At 47.6% G+C, this 27828-nt stretch overlaps 1 protein-coding gene across 9 annotated transcripts in view; it reads right to left on the bottom strand.

The window, feature by feature from the left end:
- GAS7 (growth arrest specific 7) overlaps nt 1-27828 on the bottom strand; it is a 204867-nt gene that overhangs the window by 31593 nt on the left and 145446 nt on the right. For 5 of the 9 annotated variants that reach the window (XM_016121292.2, XM_016121296.2, XM_016121297.2 and 2 more), the window contains exons 4-5: nt 16285-16370; nt 7265-7318 (exon numbers count right to left, since the gene is read on the bottom strand). In XM_016121292.2, coding sequence (XP_015976778.1) covers nt 7265-7318; nt 16285-16370 — 140 coding nt within the window. Of the gene's footprint in view, nt 1-7264; nt 7319-16284; nt 16371-19573; nt 20805-27828 lie in introns of those variants that run through there. The other 4 variants (XM_016121299.2, XM_016121293.2, XM_016121300.2 and 1 more) reach the window with 2 other exon arrangements.

The following is a 27828-nucleotide window of genomic DNA, read 5'->3' as shown; positions in this document are numbered from 1 at the left end:
TCTGGAAGCTGATAACATCATTTGTTTCCAGGGAAAGGAATTATGTGGCTGAGGGTCAAGGGTGAGAGATTACCTGGTGCATTTTATCTCATAAAGTGTATTCTATGAACAAAGAGAGGTTAAAATTGTAATTCAGGTGTACTCTGAGCCTAGCCCTAGCCCAAGGGAATGCAGTGCAGAAATTTCTGGGCATCTGTCTGACACTTCTGCATACCCTTGGTGGTGGAAGTGGCTTTGCCACTGCTCCTGCTGATGTCCCTTTAAGCCGTAGATCCACTCCCTTGGTGCCAGCTAATCCGTGTTCTTTGTGGGAGCTGCAGAGCCTCAGGGAGGCAAGGCCTGAGCCCTGCCGGTCTTTAACCTCTCATCACGGCCCTGGCATCTGCTGTCACATGGTCAAGGCAAGAACAATGCAGAAAAACCCTGAATTTGGGGACGAAGGCCACAAACTCCAAAGCCTGGCAGCTCATGCAACAGGTGAGGTGCCCACATTTCACCGAAACTGCAGCTTGAGTATGGGGAGGGTGACCAGCCTCCGCTTCAGGAAGGGGAGGGCATCTAAGGGGCAGATTCCTCACAGTTCGCGCCAACTGCTGTCAAGCCAGAATGAGGCATCCGATGTCGTCAGGTCATGTGATGACTCAAGAGAAGTGGAAGATTGGGATTTTTATTGAAGTGTCTCAATTTTGAAATGTGGGCCAATTTAATAATAACAACAACGTCAACAACAATGCAGTGTAAGCCAAACCAACCCCTCTGCCAGCTGAGTCAGAACCATGAGCTCCTAGCCATGACCTCTGGTTCAGGGGCCCGAGGGTGGCTGGAAGGAAATCTAGGCCTCTCCAGCTCTCAGGGGCACAACCCTCGCTTGCAGTCCTGGTAGGAGAACGTGGCAGGAGTCTAGCCAAGAAAAGGAGCCCCCTCCTCTTAGATGCTGACATCTGGCGGAAGTCAGGGCGGAGATCCCCACTCTGGAGGGACACATGGCACTTAGGAAGGATCAGGGCAGATGGGCAGCACCGAATTCCATCAAGGTCAAGATGAAGGCCCAGGGGACCCGCCATGTGTGAGGAGCTTTCTCCCAATGATGTACCCACAGCTACTCAAGGTGTCACTGGCCTGCAGGAGCCTGCATGGGGGGAGGGCCAATCTTTCAATGCCCAGCATCAGGGAACGTCTCCCAAATCCTCTCTTTGGGCTGACACCACAAGGTGTGTCCAGAAGTGAGTTTCCTTCAGGGCTCTGACGACCCACTGTGGTGTCGGCCTCATCTGCAGCAATTGCAGAAACAAGGGATGGAATACGAAGTCTCACACACTCCTCATTTCATGCTCCAGCTAGTCGTTTCGAGAAATAATGAGGACCACAGTCCACCTTTATTTCACTTAATAACGTAGTACATTAAAATTTCAACCAAATTTAATGATAAATTAAATTTGACATTATTTTGGGCATTAAGAATCATGGACCTAAAAGACCAAAGGCACTCAGAGTGGTATAAGTGCCCTGTCAGGGATCTGGAAGGCGACAGGTCCACAAATGGCCCTGTAACAGCCACCGAAAGAGAGCTAGCTGGGATGCGAGAGAGGGGGTAGGAGATAATATACCTCATCCTCCCTTGTGGCTTCTGCCACTCTGTAAGGACACCAGTCCTTAGGGGTAGCCAGGAGCCCCAGGATGGCTGTCCCTGATTCTGTCACTGTGGTTTGGGAATTAGTCACCGCCAGCTCTCCCACAGGAATTTCCCCGAATCCCACAGAGCCCTCCACCCCCTGGTGGGTGCCTGGAGAACTGCACCTTGCTGCGCTCCAGGAGGCAGCTGAATCAACTCGTGGAATTCCTGGGGAGCCCTTACTCAGGCACCCTGCCAAAAGCTTTGCAAGCATTCTCACTCCATCTTCCCGGCAACTCCGTGAGCTAGGTAACATCAGCCTCATTTTATAAGAGGAATCCAAGGATCACAGAAGAATTTGAATCCTGGAGGGCTGACAGCAGAGCCCAAGCCCTTAACCACGATGCTCTTAAGTGGGGCCACTTGCTCATCTACTTTTCACAAAAACATTTGTTGAATGGCTACTTGGTGCCACGCATGACACTAGATCTTCCCAGCACTTTGCACACGTACACCTGTAATTGCTCTTCTCGTGATTGTTTATTTAGCATCTCTCTTCCTTGCCAGATTGCTCCATGAGAGGAGGAAGACCACCCTTTGTTACCCTGCTATTTCCCTACCACCTGATACAGCACGGTCACCTGACAAGTGCTCAGTAAATGTTTCTTGGTACAATGACTGAAGGCTAAAGATAAATGTATCATCTGTGCCCTCAACAGTTTTACAGCCTTGTGAAGGAGGCAAACAATAAGTTATTGATTGGAATACTTTGGGATAAGTCTACCACTGGGGTAAGCCTGGGGTGCTGGGGCTCCAGAACGGGAGGAATCTCAGAGCGAATGATATTAAGGTAATAAGAGTAGGGCCGAGACAGTCAGGGGGCTGGGAGGTGAAGAGTGTTGCAGGGAGGAAAAGAGCTCAGGGGTTCAGGATGCACCGCAAGGCTGGGAACATGCTGCTCTGTGTGGCCAGGGCTCACGGTCAGGGAGAAGGCAACACGGAGGCCAGAGGGGCCCTTGCAGGAGTGAGCACCTCCGGCAGGGGAGTGATATGACTGGGTTGCTCAAGGGGTGAGCACTCACGCTACAGCGTGAAAGATGCACTGGAGGGAAAACACAGCCAACCTCAGCCCCTGCAGGAGGCTCCAGTGACCAGGAAGTGTGACAGTGGCTCAGAGCACTGTAGTAAAGTGAAGGGGCAGAAAAATGTGGGCCAGACTTTGCAGACAGACTTCACAGTGCCGTGAAGTTAACTCACTGACTGTTCACCAGGGGTGACTTTGACCTCCCCACCACCCCAGGGACATTTGACAATCTGGAGGCATTTCTGGTTGTCACAACTAGGCGGGGGGTGGGAAGGTGAATTTGCTACTGGCATCTGGTAGGTAGAGGCCAGGGATGCCAGTAATCACCCTACGCTGCACAGGGCAGTTTCCTCTCCACCCACCAACAAAGATGTCCAACCCGAAATGTCAATAGTGCCGAGGCTCAGAACCCCTGTGTTGACTTGCCTGGGTGGGCAGGACTGTTTTCATTCATTGGAACAAGAAACATGTGGGTGGAGGATGGGGGTTGATTCTAGGGAGAGGGAGGCTGTGGCAGGGGAGAAGGGTGCTGAGAGCTGTGAGTTGTGCTGATGTCCTGAGCATTTAGAGCCGAAATGTTCATTTGCAACAACCTAGTTCAAACCCATGCACAAGTCCCACGCAGCTAAAAAGTGGCAGAGTGGGGTCCAGACTCGGTTTCCTGGGCTACTCTTACCCTCACTCTATGCTTCTATGACCTCAGGCCTGAGAGTCAAAGCTCACGTGTCCCTGGATCAGAAGTGCTGGGAAAGGAGAGGCTGCCCCAGGCTGACCACCGGCTCCACCCAGCAGGGCTCCAAAGTCCAGGGAGGGAAGGGGGTGGGAAAGGCCTTTCCCCAAGGAAACCTCCACGTGTGGGTTCCTGGCCCCTCCTGGGTGACATTTTTCAGGTGGTTAACACCACCTCTGTACCTCTGGGACAGAGCTTGTCCTCCTCCCAAGGGCAGGACAAGAGCCTTGATCCCATGCTCCACCTGGCAATCACAGGGGATGTGCTAGGGAACCACATTCTACTCTGACAAGAGCTAATAATGTGCTGGCCTGTCCTAAATGCTTCACACATATTACCTCATCTAATCCTCACAACAACCGGCCGGGCAGGTGCTATTGTTATCCCCATTTTACAGATGAGGAAATGAGGGCACACAGAGCCATTAAGTAACTTATTATATAGGATCCCACAGCTTGTGTAGTGGTGGAGTCAGGGTCTGCAGCCAGGCAACCCCGGTCTCACTACCTTTACAACACGCTGAGGCGTAGACATGCGCCATACTCCTACCTGACGCAGGGGCTCAAGTTGGAAAGCGTGTTCGACAGGGAGTGGGGAGAGGGAGGTTATGCCTCCCAGTGTGTACTGTTTAGAAAAAGGTCCAGGAGCCACTCCCACCCTCACCTGCCCTGAGATTACCATCCTTGACCAGCAGCATCTTCACTCTGGCATCCTCAGATAAATGGAGTGAACCCACCCCCTTCCCAACAGATCACTGTGCAGCTGAGGTTCTTCCAGAGCCATCCTGCACAGGGGCAGTCAGAACCACAAGGGCTGCCTCCCAAAACTGGGGAGTTCTGAAGGGGCTGTAGCCACCACTAAGGAACCTGGCCATGGCATGAGAACGGCTGAACACAAGCGTGACCTACCCAAGGGGCCCGATCTAGGGAGGCCCTGAGCACACTCCCGTCCTGCCCCCCAATTCCTGCCATCAGGCCAGCACGGAGGCTGTGCTGGAGGGCAGAGGCTGCAGCTACTTGCCCACCTATCCGGCTAGCACCTGCACACAGAAGAGAAGATGGCTTTACAACCAACCAGGCCCTGGATGTTCTCCTGGAGGGAGGCCGATCTGGGAGGGGAAGGGAGGGGAAAAAGTCAGAGCTGGGTCTGTGAGAGCAGGAAATAAACGACCCCAAGGACATGCCTCCAGCCCATGAGCTCTCTCGCAGGGTTCCAGGGCCCCCAACGAGGCAACATCAGTCCCAGAATTCCTCTTTCCAGAAGAGGAGTATGACTGGTGGCTTCGTTGCCATTTTCTAGAATCCTCTAGATTCTGACACATCACGTTTATGCCAAGGACTGTCACTCTGATCAAGCAGCTACCTCTATCATCGGCCAGGCCCAGCACCCACTGCCCTCGTCTGCCCTTTCGAAACTTGCTCCAGGCCACTGGTGGGTGGGGAAGCCGGAAGTCAGAATCAAGCTCAGTCCTCACTGCTCAGCCTCACCAAGAACCAGGCTGTCACCTAGAAGCGCCACTCTTTCCTGCCCAGGCCTGCAAATTTCTTTGGGATCATACAGTGAGGGAAGAGCTTACCCCACTCCCACAAGCTACAGAGAGGGAGCTGTGCCTCAGCCTTCTGGGAGCCCGGACCCCTTCCTTTCCCCCACCTGAGTGGCCCTACAGTATCTCCTCCTTGTAGGCCCTGAGCTCTGAAGGATCAGAACTCAGAGGAAGGGGCTGTGTGCAGGGAGCACGAGTGCTAAAGGAGAGGGCAGAACACAGAGGTCTCGGCCTTCTCCAGCCTGGAGACCTGTGGGGCACCTGGGTGGGCAGCTAGCAGACTCAGATCCAGTCCAGGGCTTTGCCCTTCACTCTTTGCTGCTTGACGGTCCTGACCATCCTCAGTTTCCCCAGCAAATATTTACCAGAGCTTGAGTGTTTACTTAAAACTCTGGGAGTGTTGGTAACAATGCAAACCAGGTCCCAGAGAGATAGATGCACTGTAGGTCTAAGAATCCATGGGGGAATCCTGCATTTTAAACACGTATTCCAGAGGCTTCAGGTGCTGACTACACTTTGCAGGCTAGCTAGTGAGAAGAACCGATTTAGGTGAGTGGGAAGAGGGAAGATGCCCAGGCAGAGATGGACAAGGCGTACTGTCTGAGGAGACCCTGGGACACACCTGGCCCACTCTGACAGATCCTGAAGCTCTGGCTCAAAGACAAGGCAGAGCAAGTAATTCAGGCCCCATCAGGTGGCCTGGGCACCATCGCCAAAGCCCTTTCAGGTAACTCTGGGAGGACTCACGCTCTGCTTTTCACTTTTCATTTCTCCTTTTTACTTAATCTCTACAATTCTAATATATACCTCCTCTCGTGTTCTCCCTCTTTCCTCTATTTCAGGTAACTTTTGGGAGCTCCACCTTTGTTCCAGCGCTCTAGGGCATTCTGTGGCCATTTGAAGATGAGAACTGTGCCCTTGGGAAGCCTGCCCATGCCCTGCCCAACCCCACCAGCTCCAGTAACAAGGACGCTGCTGCTGATCCCATCCACTAGAGCTGAGCCACCCTGCCACACCCTCAGGAGGCAACTTCCACCAGGTACACTGCTGGGTCTAAGAGCACAGGTCTGGAATCCTGATGGTTTCCAGCTGTGTGGCCCTGGGCAGGGTACGGCTGGGTGCCTCAGTTTCCTCACTGATAAACAGGGTGATGAGAATATGAGTGTGCACTGAACACTTGCTTCCCGCATATGGACTCAGTCCTTACACTACTTCTATGGCACAGACATCCCCCATCTCCTCATTGAACAGATGCAGACATTGAGACACAAAGAGGAAGAAAAACTTACCCCAGGCTGTTGCACAGCTGACAGGTGCTGTAATGGGCACTCTGGCTTCAGAGCCCAGATTCACAAATCGCCATAGGACGTCAGTCCTATCACTTACACCTCGCACAGTGAGTGGAGAGTTAAATGAGCCACCAGGAACATGGCTTGTGCATAACAAATGCACACAAAAGTGGCAGCAATTATTGTCATTTTCTGCTTAACTCTCTTTCCCTTCCATAGCAGGACTTTTCAGCATGCATGAGCCAGGGAAGTGCACTCACTCTTGGTTTCGCCTCCGTGGGGGTGGTCAAAATGCTCAGAACTGTGTGTGATGGAGCCCGAGAGAGCAATTCTCTATTCTAAGCTCTGTTGTGCTTGTGTCAAAAAGGACCACATTCCTCATGTCTCCAAGTCCTTGGCTGTTTGAACCGGACAACTAACTCATCCACCCACTCAGAGAAGACAGTGATGTCCACCACCCACTCTCCCCAGGCGCAGGGCGGAGGGGTCAGGCAGCAGGGGCGGTCCTTTGCAACCTGCACGTGGGGGCTTGGCGGGCTTTTGGAAGAGCCCTAGGAAGTGGTGTGGCCACTCTAGGCAGAAGCTGCCTGCTTCCTGTCAGGAACTCCCAGAACTCTATTCTTAGGATGCTTTCTCTTTGCCTTTAACTTTGGCATCTTCCAGAAGTTACCTTGTACAAAAGCAATCCTGCTGTGGCTGTAATTTACACCTCAGGTCACTTGTCCACCCCCTTCAACCTATTCCTGCCGCCCTGAAAAAATGGCTTCTGCATCATTCCAACCACCATCCTTCCACTCATTCCTCCAGAGAGAAAAGTGAGATGCGAAATCGACAGAAGGGTGGACACCTAGGGGGTAACTTCGGCTACGTCCAAGCTTTGGAACTTCCTAGATTCCAGGCTGGGCATCGCTTCTACTCGGTCCGTGTTGCCATGGGAACAGCCCAGCGGTGGCCAAAAGCCCCAGCTTGCCACCCGACCTGTCGGCACTCGGCGGGAGCCACTTACCGTGATGGTGTTTTCCTTGCTCTGCTTTTTCCCTGGTGACGAGGATCCCAGGTTCTGGGGAGAGAGACAAGAAACATCGTCAAAGCTGTTCTCCATATTGGACACTCTTTTTTCATTCGGGTTCCCTGAGGTGGTGGGATTGGTTAAAAGCCGCGCACTGGTTCTCAGCCTGCAGTTAACTCCTAAGTCACCATATTCTGGGAGAGGGCAGGCGGGAGTATCCCTGACCCCATGCCGCTCCCGTGCCCGGCTTGAGGGAGAACTAGGGGAAGCCTCCAGCACAGGCTCTGAGAGAGCTGCTCCAAACCAGCCCGCCTCTTCTCCCAGGCTGCGATCTGGGAGCTGACCCCTCGGCTGCCCTCTGCTGGTAGGTGGCTCCGCGTGCTGCTTGCTGCTTGAAGCTGCAGAACCCACTGGGGAGCAAAGAGTTAAGGTCGACTGCAGGCCACCACCCCCTGGCACTGAGGATTCAGAACAAGACATCTTAATATGAACCCTGGGGTCAGACGTATCAAAACCTATATATGTGCCATGCACACTGGGCGCTCAGCCACTTCCGCGCCTTGCGGCTCTCCAACCCTGAAAGCAGGGAGGGATACCGTGTTTCAGCTTTCATTCACATTGAATTGCCTTTTTATGTCTTTTCATTGCCAGCAAGAAAACCATAGTCCCAAGTACCTCTGAGCCCACGGGTCCCCAGGAGCTTTCCCCAGTCCTAGGACAGTTCTGGTATAGAAAATTAAGGATAGCCAGCTGAAAATGCAGAGCCTATGAACCTAAAGGGGACAGTCAGTTCTGGGTCTTCGTTATCCCACTAGTAGCAGTAACATTAGGGATTAACAGGGTCCTCGGGCAGGACAGGTGATGTCCATTCCTGTCCTGAGCCACTGAGCCACACAACGGCCTGGGAAGTAGTGCCCCTAAGGCACTGTGTGTGGCTGTTGTATGTGAGTCCTTATTCATTCTCTAGCAGAATATAAGGAAGTGGTTGTGAGGACTTTACAGATAAAGGCCCAGGAAAAGCATGGAGGGACTTCTCCAGCAAGCCTCAGCGACCCAGAGGCCCCCCCATCCCTGGGCCAGCACAGCCCTGCTCCACGGGGCAGGAAGAAAGTCTGGGGGTGGGGTCAGCCCCTGCCTCAGGAAGGCATCTGCTCATCAGGCCACACAAGGAGCTGGACTGAGTCCTGGCTGAGGTCTCCCCACTCCCTTATTCTCATATAGACCTACTTTGGCTGGTAAGTAGAGTCAACTACTGAAAACCAATATCCTAAGGCAGCCTAGATAAAAAGGACCTCATAGATCATCCAGGTCACAGACAAGAAAATGAACTCATTAGCCCTGACATCCTGCAAATAATATGACTTCTTTGGGCCTCGGTTTCGCCATCTATTACCTACCAGTGGACTTCAAGCCTTGGAGTGTATCAGAATTAACTGAGGAATTTGCCCCAAATCAAATTCCAGCTGCATCCCTCAGCTTCTGATCCAGCAGGCCTTGGGCTAGTGGCTCTGAGAAGGAGTCTGGGAGCCCCCCTTGGAGATACACTGACCTATGTTCTGTCATTGCACTGAGGTTCCCTACTCGCAACAGCTCCTAGAGCGGCCCTAACAGGATCTGGAGCAATGTCTTCTGTAGATGTTTCTAATGCATGAACTCGTCTAGCCTACCTATCCTGGACCCTCTGGAGTTATCAGTTCTGCCTCAGGGCACTTGCCAAAACTGTGCCGCACTGGAGGAAGACAAACAGAGGCTGCAGGGCATGACCTCAGGTGCCAGTTTCCAAGGAGAAGAGAGAGGCACAGAGCTCTGACGAAGGTTGTCAATGGCCAAGCAAATACAACTGACTGTTGAACAACACAGGTTAGAACTGCATGAGTACACTTATACATGGACTTTTTTCAATAAATAAATGGTCAGCCCTCAGTATCCTGGGTTTCACATCCTAGGATTCAACCAAAAGAAGATCAAAAATAGTATTTTCAATCTGTGTCTGGGACTCCATGGATGCAGATAGTGGGCTGAATGCATCGATCTATTTTATATAAGGGATTTGCACATCCACAGATTTTGGTATCCATAGGGGGTCCAGAAACCAATCTCCCACAAATACTGAGAAACTGCAGTTACGTTTTGGGGGAGTCAAAAGTTATATGCGAATTTTGGACTGCACAGGGGGATCAGCACCCCTAACCCCACCCCCTGCCCCGTTGTTCATTGGTCAACTATACGTGCCTAGGAGGGAAAAGGGGGAAGGAAAGTCTCTGAGATGGATTCTGCAGTTTGCAGGAGCCTCCCTGTCGTTGACACACATCATCATCACCACCACCACCACCCCAGTGCTCCCATTCCAGCCCACCAGGAAGGACAACGGCAGCCTTGGCAATAGCTGCAAGTCTATATATCAATGGCGATGATGATGGTGATAAGAAGAAGGACCAGGATAACTATCAGAAGAAGAAAGCTCTCCGAGAGCTCCTGCCGCCAAGTGCTTACTTATGAGGTAGACACACCAGGCCGGGCATGAGACGTACTTAATCTTATTTAATCCTCCCAACCCCAGCAACTTGAGTGGAATCAGCTCCATTTTATAGATGGTGAAACTGAAGCTTATAGAAACAAACTAATTTGTCCAGTATTACAAGGCAAGTAAATAGAGGATAGTGGAACCCAAGCCTGAATAACTCTTCTCTATCTTCTGCCATCTCTCCACTTTGAGACTTGAGACAATCTTTTGTTTTACAGATATCTCTGCAGGGATCAGAAAAGATCTCCATCATCTACAAACATTAATGCTGGAATCTCCATGTCCAAGGCTCTGTGGGATGAGGCTGGACCCAAAGGTCACCCTCATCCCTATAACCTGGATCACTGCAAGTAACGGTACTGAGGGTGGACAGTCTAAGTGTGGGTGTCAGTACCTTCTTATCTCTGCCCTATGAGCTATGCAATTTGAGCTGAGGGGTAGGAATTACCGGCTTCCTGAGGTGGCCTGAGGCTCTGCGTTCGTTGCTGATGACATGTGCCTACTGTTCCAATATCATATAAATAAATGCAAACATATGTCATATATACACATTTTATATATATATGTGCTCCCCCTCCCCTTCCACACACGCACACACACGCACACTCCTTGTAGCACTCAACTGAAAGGGCCTGAAAGGAATGACATATGAGCCATGGTGAGAACACCCACTAGTTAGAAGTTGTTTTCTAAAGACTATTCCCTACTAAAAGGAACTCAGGCTCCTAGGAGAAATGGCCAATTCCAAACATCTGGTGAACCCAGAACATCTTATTGTGCTGGGAGGTAAGAAAGTGTTCAAGAAATGATGTGACAACAAAAGCCAACTTAAAGGGGCTCCCACAGCCAAACCCGGGACAATCTGAGCATGAATATGAAAAGCGACTACAAATGATTAACTCCAAAAGTGGTGGTGGGGAGGGGAGAACAGCATTTTTTTATGGAAAAATGCCAATTAGAAAATCACAATTTGCAAACCCTAATGTCAAAAGGGATTCAGGCCATAATCGTCAAGGATACTCAAAGAACTAAGTGAAAAGATTTTTTAGGCAACAGGATATGTACCTGGTCTTACCCTATTACCCCACAGATTGCTGACAAATTAAAGGGGGAAAGGTACCTCTGGTAAAAAAAGAAATCTGATCGGCACCACATTGACCAAGAACTCAGACTCAGCCTCACCCAATAGAGTGGTAACCTGGGTGTGTGCATTCCCCAGACATACACAATGAGAAGTACTCAATAGGCCCCAGGTGGTAATCTTGGCGAAACTGCTAAACCTGAGTCTAAGCATGAGAAAATAATCAGACCAAGAATGTAGGTTCTTCTACAAGACGAATAACCTGGACTCTTCCCCCCTCCCCCGCCACCCCGCCGGAAAAAAAAAAAAGTCAATGTGAGGAAAGACAAAAGATAAAATGTGTAGGAAATATAGTCTAGATTAAATGAAGACTAAAGTAATAATTTAGATGAAATAGTGAATCCGTGCAATGGAATATTATTTGCCTATAAAAAAAAGAATGAAGGGCTGATACCTGCTACAACAGTAATGGACCTAAATGAAAGAAGACAGACACAAAAGACCACATATGGTACGATTCCATCATGTGAAATGCCCAGCACAGGCAAACCTATAGAGACAGAAAGTAGATTCGTGGTTGCCGAAGGCTGAGGGGGATTCTTTTTGGGGTGATGAAAATGTTCTAAAACTGATTGTGATGATGGCTGCACAACTTCGTGACTATATTAAAAACCACTGCATTGTACATTTTCAATGGGTGAAGCATGCGTTACGTGAATTATATCTCAACGGAGATGTTTAAAAAGGAGAGACGGAAAAACTAAAGAGATATAGCAACCAATGTATCCATGTGTGAAACTTGAAGGGATCCTGGATTGGGGAGAAAAGCAGATATAAAAGACATCTTGAGGACAATCGGGGAGTTCAAATATGGATTATATACATTAAATGATATTACTGAATTAATGTTTTCAAAGTGTGCTAACGGTATTGTGGTTATATCTTCCCCCTCTAAAGCTACGTCAGAAAATATCTGCAGTTAAAATAGATCAGGAATTTGCTTTAAAATAATCCATCAGGGGATAGAGGGGATGGGAATATAAATGAAACAAGACTGGTTGAATAACTACTTAAATGGCTGATCCATGGTCCTTTATTCTAGCATTCCTTCTACTTTTATAAATGTTTACAAATGTCTATAATAAAATTTTTTTTCTTTTTTAATTTCCTTTGCTTATGATTCTAAAAAGTTTTCCTTCTTCCTTTTTTTTAAATCCCTCCCCAGCCTGGTTTCCTAACCTCACCTGGACCACTCTGCTGTTACTGCGAGATGGAGGACAGACGGAGGGTGGTGATGGTACAGGAGACAGTGGTTGGTAGACTGCAGTGGGAGAAAGTGGGGGCGGGTCATTCACGACTGGTTCAGCAAGTCCCCTCCCTCCATCTCTTTGCCCTGAGAATAGTCTGGGCCCCACCCCCTCAGCAGGTGGGATCCAGTATGAAACCTCTCAATGGCTTCCTAATACTATTAGGACGAAATCCAAGCTCCTTAACATGGGCCTATCCAGACACCTCCAGCCTCATCTTTCACCCTCACTACACCGCTAATTTAGTAAACCCCGGCCCCACTCCGGGAGAATGCCTCTGCGTGTTCTTTGCGATCACTGCCCCTTTCCTTCCTGCTTCCACCTCCAGGCGTCCACGTGCGCTGTTCCCTTCACCTGGAATGCTGTTTCTCCCACCTGTTTGCCAAGCTAAACCCTTGCTCATTTTTCCAGTCTTAAGTATTTTTTCTTAGAGAGTCTGTCCCTGACATTCCCATTACGACTCACCAGGACCCAGCTAGGTCCTCGTAGCACACACTTCCTCCAGCCCTTATCAATGCTGAAATAAAATAATCATTTATCCCATGTCTTTCTCTAGCTCCAGCTATAAACCTCTATCAAGGCAGGAGCTATATCTGTCTGTGACTCAGTGCCTGGCAAAGGAGATGCTCAACAGAACATGTTACTGAATTGGAGTGTGGGGCGGGGGAAGGGCATTAAGTGAATGAGCTCTCAGAATTTCACCTTTTTCTCTCCCTCAAACTCCATTCTCCGGTGGGTCTCTTAAGTTTCCCCTTCTCCCTCTCCTATGTCTTCTGGCAGGAAGCTCAAGGGAAGCCAGAACAAATGAAAGGCGGTCACAAAAATTCCTGGACACTGGTGGGCAGGTCCCTTGCCCTCCCTACAATCGCTCAGGGATCAGAAAGGGACCCTAGCACCACAGCCCCAGACAGGCAGGCATGATTCTACAAAGGCCAGCAAGATTTATCTGCCTTTGATCCTCCTATCTCCCCATCAGGCAGGCCCCATTTAATTAGTTCCCAAGCAGCCCGAAAAGGGCTGCAGACTTGAAAATGTCCACTGGGTGGCACCAGATCACCACCACCTGTTTCCAGCAGCGCCACTCTCCCAGGACTGGGAAAAGGAGAGGCGGGCTCTCCAGGGGCTGACACGAAGCCTTGACCGGTCAGAGTAGGAACACAAATCCTGGTTCCCATAAAGATTAGGTATACTCCCCATCCTCACCCCCACTTCAACATTCTAATTTTCCTGATTTTCTTGTTCAAGGAGGGGCAGCTCCCAAGTAGCAGAAAAAGAATACAATGGAGATTTGAACAGTTTCTTACCACCACCCCACCCTGCATCTCAAACGGCCATGTGTTCATTTTCTCATTCATTCCTTCTTCCAATAGTAAGTCATAAGCGTTATTAATTATAACTGACAGGCTAGGGTAGTATGAGTAAATACCACACAGACTGAAGAGAGCTATATAGTATTTGGGGGATCATCTACTGGTAGAATTCTCTGTAAATATCAAGCCTTCTTATCCTATTTCCATGACTGGCCTCCAGCACCTTCGTGGACAGCCAGCTTCATAGGGTCACCAATCTTGTCACAGCCTATGAGAATAACAATCTACCTTATAGTTCTGGGAACCTACCAACAAGTGTATATTTATTTGCGCTCTCCATGTACCACATTATCTATTTTTGTTACTTTGATGATGCCTCAACTCTCAACATTATCATCCAAATTAACTCTACCTGTCCTGAGGCAGTCACTGCTTGCCCAGGCCTGGGAGCTGACCTGCCCTGCAGCCCCAATATCAGTACCTGGCTTCTATTTTTATTTTTAAATAATGCTCACTGTTTTCTATAAAAGTAAAATTTGTTCATTTTAGGAAATTTGAAAATACTGAAAAAGTATAAAAAAATAAAAATTACCTTAGACCAAGATTTCTTAACCTCAGCACCATTCACCTTTACAAACCGGATAATTCTTTGGTGATTGGAGCTGTTCCGTGCATTGTGGGACGATTAGTAATATCCCTGGACCTTACTCATTAGCAGCCAGCAGTAACCACCCCCGCCTCCCCCTGCACCCCGGCCAGGCTATGATAACCAAAATATCCCCAAACAATGCCAAATGTCCCCTATTGGAGATCATAGTCTCAGATGTAGACTGAACCACCATCAATATCCTGGCTTATTTTCCTTCTGGTATTCTGTCTTGACATATGTATAGATTCCCTCCTCCTAAATAAGATTGACTGTATGTGTAGTCTGTGTTCTGCTTTTCCCACTCAATATTATGTTCCCAGCATTTTCCTAAATCATGACCCTTTCCTCAGAAAAATGCAGTTTATGGTTGCATGATATCATTGGCTGGCTGGCTGTTCAGTGCCATAATCCATTTTACCCATCCCCTGTTGCTGGACAGTTAGGCTGGGTCCAATGTTGTAATGCTGTAAATACTGCTTGAGTGAACAGCTTCACACATAATTCAGAATCCTTGAATGGCAAAAACAGATGCTGGAAGGGACAGTCCTGGGTCAAAAGCTATGGCACACTCTTTTGAACGGCTCTGAGAAGGTTCTATCAAAATACATTTTGTTTTAAATGCTTGAGCAGCATTTTGGGGTGGGGAGAGCCATGTTCTATTAGAGAAGGAAGAAAAAATGATGGGTGGGGAGGGGGGCAGCGCTTCCAATACTGTTCCTGATGATATCCAGGGCACCACCAGCTTTTTCAGTTGTTGATAAACCGTGGCAGAACTTAGGCTGATGTGGTCAGAAAACGTTTTGTAGTCAGGTGATAAATAAGCTTCATTTCAAACAGACTGACAGAGGCTATGTTGGGGAGGCTGCCTGATGGCTCAGCTGGAAACACACAAGGCCAAGGCTATGATGTGTGCTGTGAGCAGGGGAGAGAGGGGACACACCCACATGCTGTACACCATCAACTGTACCTACGTCCTCACTACCCAAGGCGCATCCTCTAACCAGTAGCGTCACCTGAGCGCTGGTTGGAAACAGAGCTTTGGCTCCTCCTGAATCAAAGTCTGCACTCTAACAAGAGACCCAGCTGATTCTTCAGTCCATCCAAATGTAAGAAACCTTGGCCCACATGGATGTCCAAATTTTCTCCCAGAGTTTTAACTGAACTGAAGCTGAGCCCAGTGCTCAGCTTACTCAGACAACAACTTAATTACGTTTCTGGAAATTAGCACTCTTGCCTGTTTTAGAGCTAAGTGTCACATTTTAGCCAACTGCAGTAACAGACCTCAAGGTCTTTCTTTCAGTGCCTGGCACATACTACCCACCATTGTTGATAAAAAGCAGCTGTTGGCAGCAGCAGCAGCAACAGCACTGTTGGGGCGTGGCATTTTAATTCCTGAAAAAGGTTGGTGGAGTTTGGAGGCTTCACTGAAAACATCTTGATAATTTATGGGCAGACTAAATAAGACTCATCCTCAGTTCCTTAGACACAGTTTAATGCAACTGAGAACCATGGGGCATGGCATCAAGGCCCAATCTGAGCAATTAGCAAGCATATCACCCTGTGTCAATCACTTAACCAGTCTGGGCCACAGCTACCCCATCTGTAACATGGGAATGGTTGGGACACCTACCTCATGCATTTGCACAAGTGTCAACTGAGATGATGAATGCAAAAGCAGTTTGGGAATCTTAAAATATACTCTCATTTCTTTCCGTCCCATTACTGTCTCTATGCTAGATTATTACATTTTATAAAATTCCATTCTGGGTGAAGTCTAAGGGTGGGAAGGGTGCGTGTAGAAAAGGAAAATGGCTTGACCTCCTCCATATTCTTAGAGTCACAGGAAACCTAGACTCTGTATCAGGAATCCAGACAACAGGATGGAACCCTTCGCACTAACGGTTATAATTCCATCACCTCTCCTCACTCCAAACCACTGTCAACTTCTAGAGAAAACCAAACAAGCCACAACAGCCCACTCTCCCCCAATCACAGTATGCTGGAATGACCCAGATAGACTAACCACTTTCTACTCGGGGCAGAAGTGGGCTGTAGCCACCTGGACTCCACGATGTACCCATCTTAATGACACCTCCCTGGGCCTACCTAAACGCCTACCCCTCCCTGCCGTAACAGGACCCCTTACCTGGGGATCGCCGGTAGATTTTCGGACACTCATGTGGGCAGTCTCAGGAGGGTGCGCTGGGATCCCTGATGCGTGGTATCCATTCACTGCGGGTACAGAAACACTGCTCAGATGCTAGACTGGCCACAGATGGGCACTTCTGACGTACTGGGACTGCGGCCCCTTCTCCCACCTCATTGCCTGGTTCTGAGAGGTCTTACACTGCTAGGACCATCTCTTAGGATCTTACCATCATTTGCAGAGCTGGAAATGGGTTGAGAGGCTCTCTGTAATTCCTAGCACTCAATTACTGAACTTTGGGGGGAATGAGTTTCTTTTAGAACTAGAGAAGAAAAGGAATGCGCTTATAGGAGGTAAGGTTATGACAGCCCAATAGCCATCACCGAAAGTGCCACATCAGCTTTGGTCACCGGTGCTGATCATGGGTCTAATCTCTCTCTCTCTCTCTCTGGAGGAGGCCCTGTCAGTACCTTCCTGCAATTCCCCTGACAAACTTCTCTCTGAGGACCTTTCTACCCTCATCCTCACAGTAGTGTATTATGGATGAATGGAAAGAGTACTGTGTTTACTGGTTTCCATGACATCTGGCTTGGCCAATTAATAGCCAGGTGAACATATGACATCCTTCTTGAGTTCGTTTTCCCAAAATTAAAAAAAAACACAAACAAACAAGGTTTAAAAATCTGCCTCTGTGACATTCACTCATAACTCCCAATACGAGCTGATAGGCCTGCTCTCCAAGGAATGGCAGGGGGAAGGGGGAGTTGGGGAGCCCTGGTTTATAGCATTTGCCTATTCTGTGGCATAAATACTTCCATTACAGTCAGTCTGAAGCCCAAAACCACTGCATGCTCCTGACATCACAAATGCATTAAATGTGATACAACATGTTATAAAATGCAGCCCATGCAATCTCAGTTCCCAGAGGCGCTGCTGCTTTCTCAGGGGTACAGTAACATGAGCTTACAGAGTGGTCCCTCCTCCAGAAGCTTGCTTCAGCTTCTGTATCTGTAAAATGTGGACAATTATACCCAGCCTCCAACCTACTTTGTTGGTATGAGAATCAAAGGAGACAATATTTGTGAAAAGGGTCTGTAAGTTAAAAAAGACTTCATGAAAAAAGAAGGGAAGGACGGAGAGAGGGGAGGGTCACTGTTTTTGTTTCTTAAATCTAGTCGCCTTGAACCCCAAACCTGCATGATCTCCAGAGACCAGGAAAACATGTCTTCCTCATGCCCAGCCATGGAGGAATTACCACAACATACACGCTGTGCAGGTCAGACTAGAGAAATATGCACAAACTGATGTACAACTCACGGCTCTTGCTGAGAGAGCTCTGCAGTGTGGCAGGAAGCAAAGAGGAGAATGACTGAAAGTCGGTAACACCTACTCATTTGCAGTGGCAAGGGCTAGTGCAAGCAAAGGGAGATGAAGGCCGCCCCATGGAGAACCTTTTGTTATGCTGTGGGGTGACCCCCATCCTTCACTGCTTGCAGTGAAAAATCCAGGGCCACCTGTGAGCAAAGTCACACTCAGTAAATTCCTGTGGGCACCTGGGCTGTTCCCTGATCTGCAGGGTTGGGCCAGTGCTCTGGATGAAGGGTGGGCACAGACACACCGGTACAACAGAAAACAGGGCTCAGAGCTGGCCCCCCGGCCAGCGTCCTATGGAGCAACAGATAGAACTAACCCTGTGAGGCCAGCTGCAGCCTTGGTCTACACTCACCCCACTCAGGCAACTGCTCAAATGCTGACACTATCCATGAGTCCCCCGGGTAAAAAGAGTGGTGGGACAGGATTCCAACAGCTTTGGAGAATGCCATGCCAAAGTTGCGGGGGAGGGCAAGGGCAACCTACTCCTATCCGCATACGCTGTACCGGTAAGGACATTAGACTGATGTTAAATATAACCCACAATGAAGGCATAATGTTCAAGAAATTTTACTCATCACGCAGCATAGCACTGAAATAGGAAAAACACAAACACTGGAGAATCTAAAGAGAATAGTAGAAAATCTGAATACACCGCTTTCAGTCTATGACTGATTAGTAGACAAAAGTAAGCATGTGGAAAATTTCGGTCGCTGATTGAACTAGATGTATGAAACATGATACTCTACAAACAAGGATAATATCTTTTGCCAAGAAGCCATGGAACATTAAAAAAAAAAAAAAGTTGGGCATGTTTAAGCCACAAATAAAGTATCACTAAATTGTAAAAGGCATGTATAACACAAGCCACATTTGACCAGAAAGCAATAAAAGTAGACATTAATAATAAAAGAACAAATATATAAGGCTCCTCCCCTCTCCCCACCGACAACTCCCGAATGCCTGAAAATTTAAGAAGTGCCATCTTAAATAATCTCAGGCCAAAGAGAGATTTTTTAACAATAATTACATAATATTTAAATGATAATGAGGAAGGACATATCAAAAATGGTACAAGGCCCAAATTATATTTGAGGAAAATCTATAGTCTTAATTATTTCATTACCAAAGCCAAGGAGCAATAAAAATGAACTAAACATTTAAGAATTCAGAACAACATTTCTAAAGGCAATAAAATAAACCAAAGAAAAACATAAGAAGTATACACACACACACACACGTATGTATATAAGTATACACACACATATGTATGTATGTATGTATGTATATATACACATATACACACACGTGTACGTGTGTGTGTGTGTGTGTGTGTGTATCAAGAGAAATTAATGAGTTAGGAGACAGAATAACATTAACAACCTTGGCTGGTTGTGTGTGTAGGCGGCGGGGTGGGGGGGCAGGAGCCGGGGGGGGGGGGGGATGGGAATCACAACAATAAAAAAGGTAGATCAGCCTGTGTAATTTGAGAGTGAAAGAGAACACAAATGCTCAGAATTGAGAATAAGCAAACATAAGTACAACTAACATAGTAGAGATTTTAAAAATGTAACAGCATATGATTTATAATTCTAAGCTAATAGATATAAAACCTTCCATAAGGTTCAAATTATCAAAGTGGTTTCAAAGGACACTAGAAACACCAAAATGAGTAAAAACTTTGAAAAATGACCTCTCTCTAAAAGGCACTGGACACAGATGGTTGTATGGGCAAGTTCATGTGAACTCTCAGCAAATAAATTCCTAGGCACAAACTGCACCATAGCATAGAAACATGTGGTTAAGTTTCCCAGTTGAACAAAGTCAACATTACCCTCATCCTAAAATCTATCAACAACTACAAAAAACAGAACCACAATTCAGTTTGACTATGAAAATAAAATACGTAAGCTCTTACCTGAGTAGGCCTTAGTTTGGAATCGGTCACTATCTTTGTTGGTGTCGGGTCCCTGTAAACCAAGGGACCCCTTCTTACTCCCTTCACAGCACTTCAAATGTGCTCCCTCGATACACCACTCTCTTTCTTCTGCTTCCAGCGTCCCCCAGGCTCACAGCCTACCATGCTAACGGCAGCCAGAACCTGTCTAATGCAAGGGGCATTTTGCTCCTAATCCACTCTCTTGTTCTCACTTCAGTTCTGGTCTGTCAGCTGTTGGCTAATTACCGCTCATGTCAAAACAATTACTGGAGAAGAAAAAATAATTTTCCATTCAACCATTTCTCCCCACACAGCAGCTCTCCTCTGACACCCTGTCTTCCTGCATTTCATTCTCAGCGCCAGGCACATTCAGAAAAGTGATCAATGGAGGTCTAAACAGTTATGGTCACCCACGAGCATTCTTAAAAATTGGCATTCCCAGTCCTCTGCACTCCCAGCTTATCAAGGGTTAGATACAAAACAGATGAGGCCAGAAGTGGGTGCTCTTATGGCCTCAGGCATCCAGGGAAAAATAAAATAAAATAAAATTGATTGAAGATTACTCCTAACTAAAAGAAACATAATTTAGTTTGGGGATATAAGGAAAAAAATGTAAAAAGTCAAATTCAGCTGTTTTTTTAAGAAAAGGGAACAAAAAATTTTATCTAGTAACTTTAGTAACTTCAGATACAAATATAAACACACATGCACACATTTCATTTCTCTTTATGGGAAGTTACACAGATGGGCAGAGAAAGGGCCTGGGAGATGTGCATGAGAGGAGGGGGCAGGTGTTTGGGTCAAAAGGAGGAGAAGGAGGTCGTCGGAGGCTCGGGGAGAGGAGAGCAGATAGAAACGGGAAAACAGCAGCATAGGAAGGGCTGTGGAGAGACATCAAGCAGCAGAGAAGAGCTCATGAAGCGACTCTGCCACCCAGAATTCACCCTCTCAGTAGCTGTGCTTCCACTTCCCAGTTCCAATTCCCCACAGAAAGTTCCATCTTCCAAGCCCCACTGTCCAGGTCCCTCCCTGCTCCCTGAAGAACCCCAAAGAGTAAACTACTCTTCCAAACAAGAACACGAGCCCTGGACACGCCCCTCCTGCCTCCTGTAATTCTGGCCGAATGTCCCCTCTCTCTGGAATAAACACAGGAACTTCTTTCCTCAATGTTAAGACAACTGGGCGCCCAGAGGCCCTGTTCCTGAAATCCTTACCCACCGCCCTTCCTCCTCTCTCCCTCTCTCCCACCACTGCGTGTTCAATGGGTGGAATGCAATGTCTCCCTAGGTCACTGACACACAACATTGATTCTGCAGGATGTTTATTGTAATGATAAGCAGTGAAAGTAAAGCGTCCAAAGAATTTGGGATATATGTCCTCCATTATTCAGATTTAAATTGGTTTGTTTACAGCAGGCCTTTTAAAATAATGCTGATGGGCTCTGTGGGTCTCAAAGGAGGCAACAGTTGGCAGTATTACTATACTTATAGGAACATCAGACCTGTTTGGGGCAGAATACCCAGGAATACCATGGAACTCACTTTGAGAATCACAGCGCTGGCTGTAGGGAGGCAGGTTTTGAAGAAGTCACGTAAACACAAGCCAGTTTTGTGCCCAGCATCCCTGAAGGCACAGTCACCGCCTAGTGAGACTCCCTACCACCACCTTCCTCAAGGCCTTGAAAGTTGCTTTTCCAGCATCATACTCAACTTCTTAGAAGTATGCAGCCTCTACCCTAGTCTTTTTAGAGTAGCAGTTTTACATTTATAGCCTCCTGGTCTGGAAATAGCTATCTGGCCACCTGGTCCTCACTGCCTCTCCCGGTTGTCTATGATGTCAACTGTATTCCCCAAAACAGAACTCACAATACTTTTGTCCAGGGGAGTGTGAATAGTTGAAAACCTTTCTCCAAACCATCAAAGGTTAAACAGGCCATTGTAAGGTCCCCTAGGGCCTTGGTGACAAGATCAGTTTTTAAAGGAACATGTAAGCCCCTTCCAACAGGCGGTACCATAGCCTTCCCTGAAGTCAGTGGTGAGCTCTGACTGAGGGCCATGGTTGTCTCTCTGGACCTGGCAACTTGCTAATCCTTTAATGAGCCAAGGTCTCACTTTGGTCCTGCATCAGAGAAGACAGCTGTTCAGGGCTTCTTCATCTGGAGAAGAAAGTGTGGTGCACCTGAGGCCCTGGGTTTTGGTGCCCCATCCCAGGGGACCTCTGCTCAAGAGAAACGAACACACCATCTGTTTGCACACACTCCTGGCTGGCTCCACAGGCTTGAAGGCAGGCTCTCCCTGCTCTGCACTGGAACTCTCCCACTCACTTTGATCTGGTTTCTCTGAGGCAGGTTGCTTACCCGAGGATGATCCTTCAGTGGGCTCCAGCTCCAAGACGGGAAAAGGCCAGAACTTGAACGAGGTTCCCAGAAAAAACCCTCCCTCCACGGGCAACTCAGTAAAAGATTTCCTCTATCCTTAAGAAAAACACAAATGTGGGCTCAACATACATCCCAGGCCCAGAAGCTGAGAAAGGCATTTACTTTCCACACCTGTATTGCCTGATGAGGTAGCCACTAGCCAAGAGTGGCTATTTAAATTATTTAAAAAATAAATAAATAATAAATAAATAAATGAATAAAATCTAAATGCAATGTGATACAAAATCTAAATGAAATGTGATATCCAGGATTGGATCCTAGAACAGAAAAAAGGAGAAAAAATAAAACCTGTAAAAATCGGGAAACTGAGTAAAGGGTATACGAGAACTCTCTGTACTGTCTTCAAAATGTTTCTGTGAATCTTAAATTATTCCCCCAAAATTAAGCCACATTAATTCAATTCCTAAGGAACACAAGTAACATCTCCAGTATCCATGAACAGTTTGCGGTTAGTTGCTACCATATTGGACAGTATAGATATAGAACATGTCCATGATCATAGAAAGCTCTACTAGACAGCATCACTCTACATAGTCATTCATTCTACTCGGTGACTCCTACAGGGATCTCCCAGAACCTCATTTTCACTCATATTTTCCTTCCTTTTGCCTGTTACTATTTCTCTCTATATAAATCATTACTTCCACACTGCATATTAAACCAGTCTAAAGATGATTTTTAATATTTGCAGCAGTTACTGAATAGCACCTGAGGCATTCTGTTTGGGTTTAAAACTTTACTAATGCTGACTTCACCCAGGAGGCCTGGCAGTAAATGTCTCTAGTAAAGTCACCAAATAAACACTGCTCCCACAATTCTGGCGATAAAGGAAGCCAGCTGGGAAAGTCCCAGACCAGCGCTGACCCCACTAGCATCTAACATTCAAAAAGCAAAATCCTATTTTTTGGAGCACTGGGCAAGACCCCAGATCTCTCCCCAACTGGTAACCTGGCTGGCTGTGCTTCCGGCACCTGACAAACTTGCACAAAGAAGAAAAAGACAGCCCTGTCCTTGGATGGCCCTTCAAACCCTCTCCAGAAGCTCATGAAGCTAAAAGTGAAACCGAGCCCCATGGCCTTCTTGGGCCCCTTGCTTCCCTGAAGAAGCTGCCTCAGCTTGGCTTGGCTGGGTTCACTTGTGGTTCCCACCAACATTCTTCCTGACCTGGTTTTCCATGTTCTTCTTCAGGAGCAACCATATGGGATGTCTGTGGTCAAAAAATGCGGCTGAGTTTTCCACAGTGTCCCCATCCCCCAGCTGCCTTGCTGGTGACGATCCCATCCCTTATCACAGCTGACCAAGAGCAGTCTTGACAGAGCCACTAGCTACCCTGCTTCTTCAAGGAGGCAGCTTTTCAGAAGACAAGACACCTCTGCTGAATTTCACTTTTACTCCTATACTGACTGACCATCGCGCTCGGAATGAAATCCCATTGCGAAGCCTGGCAGGCTCCGTCGACCAACTCCCTCCTTATCGCCTACCGCTCTCCTTTTTGACCCCCATCCTCTGGCCACACTGACCCACTTTTTGTTCTCACATATGCCAAGGTCACTCCTGCTTCAGGGCCTTTGCACTAGCTGTTCCTTGGCCTAGAACCTCATACATTTACATTGACCTGAATGGCCAATTCCTCACTGAGACCTTCCCTGACTCCCCAGCCCACTCTGTCCCTCTGCCCTATTTTAATTCTCTGCATTAGAACATACAAGGGAAAATCTGACATATTTCATGTGTGCTTATCTGTCCAACTCCCCCACTAGAATGAAGATTCAGGGAGCAGGGACCACACAGGTCTGGCTTGTCTATGGCTATACCCTAAGTACTGAGAATAGCATCTGCATATTTTTTGAATAGAAAGATTTGAAACCTCATTACTATTGCTTTGCAGAAGCACAAGCCCAACAAAAGGGGATGAGGTCCAGGGCTGGGTGGTCTCCAGGAGAGGAGTCAACAAACCCAGGAGTGCGGGGATGAGGATGGTAAAGGTTTGAAGTGAACTCATGTCCTCATTGAATCTATTTCTTCCCCAACAATAAAATTTAATCTCCTGAAAGCTGCTTGTAAAACTGAATGAGAGACTAGCTGGAAAACAACCTAGTGTTCCCCTCTACAGAGAATCCCAATGTGGCTATTATTTCATTCTTCAGATATGAAGTTTAGGTTCAAAAACTAGGAAAGACATCAAAATATCCCGGATGCTGTTTTAGACTCACTGGTGGGTTCTCTTCCCTTCCATCACAGAGGGTGGATGGAGAGCTGACGTGTGTTCGTGCCCCTGTACAGAGAGCAACACAAATCACAAACTGTGGAGGGATGGACAGGACCTCAGCCATGATCTTTCTCCAGGTCCTCAATTTATGAATGAGCAAACTGAGGCCTGGCAAGGAGAAGTGAGGTGCCCAAGGCCCCAGTCTAACAAGGTATAATTTCACAAATCTAAGATGTCACTGACTGTTAGAGGCACCCTTATTTTAAGCAACACTAAGAAAGAAAAAGAGATGCTTCCAGTTAAACTGGGATGCACCACTGCCTGCATGATGCGTCTGATTTCCAAGACATTAAAATGTGGGGAAAAGTCGAAAGGTGGGTCTTAGAATAGAGGAGTTCACTAGGGTTCTGCAGGTTTAACTGCTGCTTTTCATGTCAACGAGCTATGGTTCTTCACCCAGTAACCCCTGAGTAGAGCTGAACTGTTTATGAGTTACCCTAGAACAAAGATGCTCAACCCTGGCACTACTGCCATTTGGGGCTGGATATTGCCTTCTGGTGGGGGCCGTGTTCTCCTGAGCATTGTAGAACATTGGCAGCATTCCTGGCCTCTACCTACTAAATGCCTGTAGCACCCCACTGGCAGCCATAACTGCCAAAAATGAGACATTGCCAAATGTCCCCTGGTAGGCAAAATCACCCCAGAGCTGAGAACCACTGCGCTAGCGCCAGAGAAGCTTAACAAGTATGTACAGTGGTCCCCCCACACACAGTTTCACTTTCTGTGGTTTCAGTTACCTGAAGTCAACTGAGGTCCAAAAATATTACATGGAAAATTCCATAGATAATCCATAAGTTTTAAATGGCATGCCGTTCTGCGGAGCACAATGAAATCTCACGCTGCCTGCTCCATCCCACCCAGGACGTGAATCATCCCTTTGCCCAGCATCTCCATGCTGGATAAGATGTCCGTTAGCCACTTATCAGATTGACTGCCTCAGTACTACAGAGCTTGTGTTCAAATAACCCTTATTGTACTTAAAAATGCCGCATTCGCATAACTTTTATTACAGTATATTGTTATGGCTTTTCTATTTTATTATTAGTTATTGTTGTTAATCTCTCACTGTGCTTAATTTATAAATTAGGCTTTATCATAGGTATATGTGTATAAGGAAAACCATAGTATTTATAGGGTTCGATATTATCTGCGGTCTTAGGTGTCCACTGGGGGTATTGAAACATATCCCCCATGGATATGGGGGTGCAGAGAGGTCTGCTGTACGTATGTTGCAAACAAACAAAAAGGCAGAAGTGCCAAATTAGACAGGTGTCTTCATTTCAGGCCTTCTCTGACCCTTCAGAATGTTGATGTGCACGTTGACTCTCCAAAGGGGAGTAGAGCAGGTTATGAGGTTTCCAACTGTATTTGACTACAAAGTCCTTTTCGGCAGAGAACTTGACAGATCTAGGTTCCCACAGACTTGGGAAACAGGTACCGTGGCACAGAGGCAGAGGGGGGAGGGTCAGTGCCCACTCTAACACCTTGGCTACCTTGCCAGCTCTCATCAGTGGATATGATCCTCTCCACCCATCTCCCACCTTTCCAGTGCCCCCTGGGAGCCCTCACACCCAGCTCAGTGCTGGGCAGACAAGGCTCTTCTTGTGCTTGTCAGGTGAAGGCAGGAATCTGTCATGCCTAGACATCGGGCCGGGGGTCCTTCTAGCTGACCCAGCTCCTTCTAGCCCTCTTTCTGGGGAAGGGCACACATAGTAGAAAAGAGACAGGATGCTGCCTGAGGATGCTGCCAGGGACAGCGGGCTTTGGAGGGTGACTCCACTGACTCAGAGGGCAAGCTCCTGACCAGCTCTATGCAGCAGGCTATGGCTGTTTATACCTGTCATCTCCACATGTGCCAACCTCCCTTCCCTGTGCCCCTGTCCTGTCCTGCTCTGTGGACCACGCTAGCCAGAAAAGACAGCTGAGTTTCTTTCGAGTGTCTGGCTATCCTGAAATCAGCGAGGATAGAGGGCCACACCTCACGTTATTCATGCTGGCATTGCTACTGTTAAAAAAACAAACAAACAAATATGAAAGCAACAATGAAAGAGAAGGCAGCGGTGCCTATTTTCATACAACAGGTAGGAAGGCTGAATGGGTCATTCCTGGGGCTTGTCTGATAATGCAGCACTCATCCCATCCCTAGGAAGGTGAGAGTAAATGCCCCATTTCCTACTCTCACAAAGAGTTCCTTTTTTAAAAAAAATAAGTAAAGATATACACATTTTTTAAAACTGAAAGCCTCGAAGACCTTTCGGTAGGAAACACCCACTCGTCCCCTCTCTCATGCCTCAGTCGATGTTGGTTTTTCCACCAATTCAGTTTTGAGTTCTGCTCTGGGAATCGTCATATCCCTAAGTACGTCCTTTGATTGTATTTTGATTTCTTAATGTATCAGGGGTGGAGAATGTCTAAAGACTCCTGCTATGAAAAGCGGGAGTCTGACCCACTCTCGCCGCGCCTGCCCTCCCTTCCCCGATCCAGGCTTTAAGAGTCCAGTTAGTTTCTATTTCTTATTACTTATTATCTTATTACTTACTACTTATTATTTTAGCTCTTCCTTTGGTTCCCTGGGATGCATTAGGTAAACTATTAAACCTCTGACGACTTTGTGTTCCAGGAAGGTTAAGGAGGTTCTCAGCTCCCCTCCCATGCACATAAGCTGTGGATGCCGCTGCTGCTTCTGCCCTCCCCTCCTAGGTACCTTCCCTCCTCTGTCCAGCTACAACCATTGGCACATTTTGAAAGCTATTCACATTTAAATACTAGGCTATAACCACGACCACCCGGGTTGACAACTACAGGTTGAACACCAACAAATGAGGTTTACATACCATGTGACTATAGAGACAGTCATGAATTCAGTCACCAGTGAGGCCAGGCTGTTTGGGGTCGGAGGATTCCATAAAAGAAAAATAGAGACCAGGTCCCCACCCTCAGGAGTACACAGTCTGGCATGGAGAGCGACAGCTAACAGGAAGAAGTACTCTCAGGGCAATGAAACGGCATGCGGCTGGGATCCAGAGTCATGGGCAAGGGCTCTAAACTGAGTAGCCGGGGAACGCTTCTCAGAGGAGATGACATTTAAAACACGGCCTAAACCATGAGAAGTCAGAAGCTGTTCTCCCTATTTGTGTGACTCACAACTTACTTCCTAGAACTCAGAACTCAGCGTCTCCTAAGAGTAACTTCCCACCTATTACAGGAATATCTACCTTGACCACCTCTCCTAGATTACCTTTGCAGAAGGAAAACTCACACCCTCACAAGGAATCTCATTTCCTTTCCAGAATGTTCTGTTTGACAGCTGCTCTATAAAAATCTACCTTCCTTTAACTTCTACACCTCAATACCTTTGGGACCCATATGGAGCAGTTCTGCCCTGCCTCTGGGTCCCTGCACAGGCAGACAGGTAAGAGCCCTAAGGCCTCACCTTACCCAGCTGACTTCTCTAAGCACCTGAGTGAGTGAGAGTGAGGCTGAGCCACCAGGTTGCTGCTAGCGCTACCTGGGAGATACCATCCTGCA

The sequence above is a fragment of the Rousettus aegyptiacus genome, unplaced genomic scaffold (genome assembly GCF_014176215.1).
Source record: "Rousettus aegyptiacus isolate mRouAeg1 unplaced genomic scaffold, mRouAeg1.p scaffold_m13_p_6, whole genome shotgun sequence".
Lineage (NCBI taxonomy): Eukaryota > Metazoa > Chordata > Mammalia > Chiroptera > Pteropodidae > Rousettus > Rousettus aegyptiacus.
This window is presented reverse-complemented; position numbering and strand designations above follow the sequence as displayed.